Raw genomic sequence first — 5,981 nt, forward strand, 5'->3', positions numbered from 1 at the left:
AATTTCCATGCTCAAAGTCAAAATGTACGTAAATTGCTACAGTATTGCACCTGCAACTCACTGTCATTTATTATTAAGAGTATGAATATCAAAATGGTAAAGTCTACTTTAGTACAGGCAGAGTATACAGTAGGTTCCTGGCAATGCTGCCATATAGTTTATAGTTTATTAATAGAGTGTAAATCTTGAACAGATCACTACATTAATTTTAAAGGCTTAATGTAAGAAATTAGATGTTGGTATTAAACAGGTAAAAGAGAGTAATGAATTTCTCTTTTATTTTTGTGCTTCTTGCAGTCGCTCAAAGCCAATAGGCTGTGACTGAAACACAATTAATAACCCGTGAGCCCAGTAGAGGGATAAAGCAAATATGTATTTGTATGTCCTTTGTAGAGTAGAGATCTTCCAGCAGCTAAGAGGAGCAAAAATCAGCATTGGCAAGGAGACACTCTGCCTGTGTTTTAAGGAACACAAGTCACAGAACACATCCAAACTGGCTAAATAACAGGGGTAATGAGTGATACACATTTTAAACAGATACTGTCAGGACACAAATTAATGAAACCATTTTTGCAGGAGGAAAAATCTTTCTGATGCAGTGGCAGCAGACAGTATTGTGATATAGCTCTACCAGGGAGGTGTAGATATTGACAGGAAAAATCATCTTCTGCAGTCTTCAAAGGTTATTTGGACACTGGGTACATAAGAAAAGTCTGTGTGCTCTACTGATGATGAAAGTTGAGGAGAAACATTTCTTTTCAAAAAGGACCCCGACTTGGGAGCTGTGCAGATACATCAGCTTTAGCAGACCTGTTTTTTTCACACCTTTAAAATATTTCTCTAAGGATCAAGTGAAACCGGGAGGATAAAGATACCTGGTGCTATTTCTTACTCCTATCCACTGACCATTTCCACAAATGTTACTTAAGTCCCCAGGGAGAAGAAACTACTACAATCATACACGGTCAGGAAGGAGAACATGCTGAGCCACAATTTTACCACTTACATTTCCTTCTAATTTCTCTTTGTTCATCCAAAAAAGATTCAAAGCTGTTAGGAATAGAAACAGTTATATGAAGAGACAAATTCTCTTTACAGACTATTTTCAGCAGACCTCAAAGACTTTGGCTTACATAGTGCTGTGAGACTCAAAAAAGGACAATGTTAATTTTGTTCAACCTTTTCCAGCAGAGTGCTACTCACTAGAGTATGTTAAGTAGTGGTTTGTTCACACCGTCTTCAAATTACTCCTAAGATAAATTCATCAAGACAAACAGATAAAAATGTTAAGATTGTATTTTCCTTAAAGTATTCTTATTTACTACAGATGGATGAAACAGTGTACCAAAGTAAACAGAAAATACACCCAAGGAAGCATCTACAGAGTTTCCACTCTAAACAAACACAATTCATTTTAGTAATACTGAAGATCTTCCCCTCATTCAGACTCGCAGTAGAATAATTGAACTTGGCAGATACTTTCTGTGAAACATCCTTTCTTTACTGGGGCTTTTATGTGCTAGCAAGCACAAAAGAAAAAGAAGGAAAGAAGTGAGATATATAAAGCTGTATCTTCATTGCAATAAAATTGATTTTTACTCAGGTATGGTAGTCTACCACTTTACAGTGGTAAGTGAAGAGGCCAGAGGCCTGGTCAGTTTAATACAATGTAAAATCCTAAGACAGCATGCCACTCTATTTCCTTATTTTGGGATAGTTGGTTCATATCAACTCCAAATAGGAGATACATTGTTGGCTTTGCCTGGCTACACTGATATAAAAACTACCTGGGAACTGTCTGCACTAGGACTGTACCAAAACAGAACTTCTTAACATACCTTTTATGGTGTTAAAAAATGGGAATTTAAAAAAAAATTGTAGAAGCCTAATACATGCAAGGCTACTAGAAGCCTGCACAGACCTAGGTTCAAGGACATTATCTTCCCATTCTTTGTTTTCTTTCTTTGTTAAACTGGGGCAACAAAACTTTTTTATTGGGGTATTGAATAATGGCCTTTTCTGCTAGTCCAGAAATAAAAGTGAGTGAGGACAGTCTTTGTATTGATGTGCTGTCTATCTTGTTTATGATAGAAGCTACTTTGCTTTTAGATGGGGTATGTTCTAAAAAAGCTTTTACAACAGGTTCAGAAATATAAAAGCCATTTCGGGATGAGGACCTCTCTATCCTTTATTTTGTTAGTTCTCAAAAGGGCTTTTTAAATGTTAACAGCTACAACTGCCTTCACTCAACTGATGCTCCCTTGTCAGCAATCCTTCTGTTGACATCTCTTTGTTTGCTCTCAGCTTGTGTCTCCCTCTTCCCAACCCCTTAAAAGAAAACAAGAGGCTGGAATTGAACTTTTGGCAGACATAGAGCCACTAAAATACATTGAATAAGTTGGCTAGGCAAGTCAGATTTCTGTAAAAGAGTTTCTTTCTTCACTTTCAGTCATATACAGAATATTTTCCCCTCTTCTCTGTGGCACCCTCCATATATTGCAGTAAGAAAAGCTGCTTAGAAAACAGGAAGCATTTCAGCTTAAATAGGTTGAAAGAGACAAAAACATAGGGTAATGTCATGTTTCTATTTGATATAAAATAAAGCTTTTTGTCTAAAAAAATGTAATTTAAACTGTGCACTTAAAGTAGGTGCATGTGTACATTGTTGGATTTTTCCGAGCTAAAAAAAAAAAAAAAAAAAAAAAGGCATTAATTTCCTTGTTAAGTTTTCTCACAGACAGGTACTGGCAGCATTCCCTGCCTCACGGTGATAGCTACTTTGAGTATCAGAAGTTCATTAGTAATAATTAAACATTCTACAGCACTTGAGTACAGGTTGATCCTGTTTTATAAGCCAATGTCAGTGAGCATATTATAAATTACAGTAGCCCAATTACTCTACAGCTACAATTACTCTACAGCTAATATTTAGCACTTATACTTTGCTTTGAACACACACTCTGCAACTCATAATTAATTCTTAATGCTGGCATGCAGATATATTATCCTAATTTCACAGATAAATCAGAAAAGTGAGACCATTTGCCAAAAGCCACTTAGTCTTGAGTGGAGTCAGGACCAACCAGGGGAAGATTCCACCCTCTATTCGTGGCTTCCAAGCCAGGGCTGACCACTATCTTGGTCACTATGTGATAGTTTTATTATTGCAGCTCAGTCAATCTCTGCATGGCAAAGACATCCTTACCACATTATACCACGACAAATTATTTTGGCTGTCAGATCTGGTTCTACTTTAATTTACCCTACCTCTACAGAAAAAGCTAAAAACCAATTAAATAAAGAATAATTGTGAAGAATTTATAGCAGGATCTTCACTCATGAAACTGCTTCCACAAGATCTAGTTAGGCCTCAACTTTCCCACCCCTGTCCCTTTCCATGAAAGGAAATGAGATCTCATTATTTTAGTGAATATCATTTCTGCAAGTTTCAGTTCATTTCACTGCACTTCACCTCATGCCATTCCATCTAATTGTTTTCACTTAAATCCAGATCTTCCTTTTTTTTTTTTTCCCTTGACATGATTTTGTCTGCCTGAAAGTTTTTATAATGCAGATTGCTGGGCTTCAGAGCTTGGAAGCTCCTCATTCAAGTGATTCTTCTGGCATGTCCTGTAACAGAGCCAGTGTGTACCCACCCTGCACTCAGATGGATGGTTCCCATCCACAGACTGCAGCTCACCACAGCAGCAGCAATACATTGAAAAGTCTAAGGGGATAATTGTACCTGACAGCAAATAATTCTGTCACTTTACTTGTCATTTTGGCTCATCTCACTCTTACCTTATTGTCTCTGTTAATGTCCAAAAAGAAACTTCATTGTTCCTCCCTCTACACATCTGCTTGTGGTTCTGTTTCTGCATCACAGCCAGTTTGTGCTTCATGACAAAACCTCAACTCCTGTGAATTGAATGTTAACTTCAGGACAGTGTCTTCAGAGAGACTATGTCAAAAACAGTGGAAAACTCTCACAAATATTTCCCAGAATCCTTACCTATTGTTTTGTTTGTATTCCAGAACAGCCACGGAGATTGGAGAAAACATGTTTCTTCTTAGAAACTCAGTGTCCCTTGTTCTGAGAATAATGATATTTCTCTGTTGCTCAAAAGAATACAGCAAATACAACACTGAATCCCAGCATGACAGGATTTTCAGAACTCCTTTCTTATCACTTATTAGTGTTACTGGAATTATATAAAGCTCATGAGTCACACATACTCAGACATATCTGTAATATCTGCAGGAAGATAAGCAAAACCTTTACAGAATTATTCTATTACTAGAACCCACATTTTTGTTAGCATTCAGATTACTCCATTTTTAAGTGATGCCGTAGGCAGGTGGCTGCCATTTAATGTTTAGTATGTCTTTGTTGGTTATGTACCTCTTCCCTGCAAAAACAGAGCATTTTAAACAAGGGAGCAATAAACTAAGGGGGAAAAAATTGTAAAAGCCTCTCACTAAAATAACATCATTATTCATGATGTAAAAAACCCCAAAATTAATAAACCATTAGCTGGACACATAAACATTAGTTCATTTCAGTTGTCCCAAAAAAGATTGGACCTTAACAATAAGCCACAACTAAGCCACAGTTATAATAACTGATTTGAGCAGTCTGATCTTTTTACACCTCTTTTCCCAAAGACAAACATTCTCTGTTTGTCCCACAAGGGAAATATAGCCATTAAATGAAATTTTCACACTCTTTTTTATTGAGATACAGGTCTTTAAGCATAATAGTACAGAAACACTAATAACAACTAATCTTTTAACAAAATAGAAATATAGAGTTTCACTGGTATTAGACTACCACATTCTTATTAAGTTAAATATACTAAAAAGGCTGCTAGATACTACTAAAAAATTGAGTTTTTCATTTACAAAGTAATGTCATTTTCAGGAGTTTCTTTGTACTTTTACTCCTCTTGTCAGAAATAATTTTTAAATGCTAAAATTTAAATAATGGACATTACTATAGTCTCTATATTAGTCTGTACGTTTAAATACATGAAATGAGGTTAATCTCTCAGATTATTGTTTCTGCTCTTTTATCATTTTTAAACAAGAACTGCAGAAGCTGTAGAAAGCAAATGTACCAACTGTGCTTTTCTGATTAGTTTTGCACTCAAGCAGAGCAGTAATGCGAACATGAAATAAAACATCAATATCCTAGCGCTATTCCATATAAACAGACATTGAAAATAATTACATTCTACATATCATATTTCATACGATATATTATCTCATAGTCATAATTTGGGTTGGAATGGATGTAATGTGATTGGAAAAAAATATCTAATTAAGACACTAGCTATTTACCAGAAAAAAAAAAAGGAAGAAGGAAAAAAAAAAAAAAAAAAAAAAAGCAATTATTTGTTTTGAATCCCTGGGCAGCCTGTTCCAGTGCTCTGCCAGCCTCAGTGTAAGGAAATTTCTGCTCGTGTTGAAGGGGAACTTCTTGTTTATGGCCATTGCTCCTCGTCCTGCACATCTGTGAAGACTCTGGCATCACCTTCTCGGCACCCGCCCGTGAGACACGACACATTTGTGGGATCTGCGTTCCGCACGCGTGTGGGGGTGACGGAACACCAGAGGCGGCAAACAGCCAGAGGCGCTGCGGGCTCAGTGGGAACTCCGGCAGCTCCGCACACCGAGCTCCACGCGGGCACACCAACCGGGACCGGCGGGCACTGAAGCGAGCCGAGTCCCCGCTCCGCCATCCCCGCTCCGAAGCGCCGAGAGAAGCGGGAAGCGCCGGGAAGCGCCGGGAATCGCCGGAAAGCGCCGGGAAGTGCCGGCGCCCGCCCCGAGGCGGGCCCGGCCCGGCCCGCCGTCACGGCCGCGGAGGCCTCTGGGACACGTAGTTCCCCGCCCGCCCGCGCCGCGCCGCCGCCGCCCGCCCGGAACTACCGGTCCCGGCGCGCCCCGCGCCCGCCGCTGAGGGAGGGAGCGGCTCCGGC

At 38.9% G+C, this 5,981-nt stretch overlaps 1 protein-coding gene across 1 annotated transcript in view; it reads left to right on the forward strand.

Annotated features, from left to right (window-relative positions):
* The window catches only part of LOC116183758 (uncharacterized), a 32,544-nt gene extending 26,694 nt beyond the window's left edge, over positions 1 to 5,850 (forward strand). The window contains exon 4 of the mRNA XM_085582381.1: positions 5,416 to 5,850. Coding sequence (XP_085438507.1) covers positions 5,416 to 5,715 — 300 coding nt within the window. The 3' untranslated portion in view covers positions 5,716 to 5,850. The remainder of the gene's footprint in view (positions 1 to 5,415) is intronic.
* The last annotated feature ends 131 nt before the right edge of the window (positions 5,851 to 5,981 follow it).

The sequence above is a fragment of the Lonchura striata genome, chromosome 5 (genome assembly GCF_050655825.1).
Source record: "Lonchura striata isolate lonStrDom1 chromosome 5, ASM5065582v1, whole genome shotgun sequence".
In the NCBI taxonomy this organism is placed as follows: domain Eukaryota; kingdom Metazoa; phylum Chordata; class Aves; order Passeriformes; family Estrildidae; genus Lonchura; species Lonchura striata.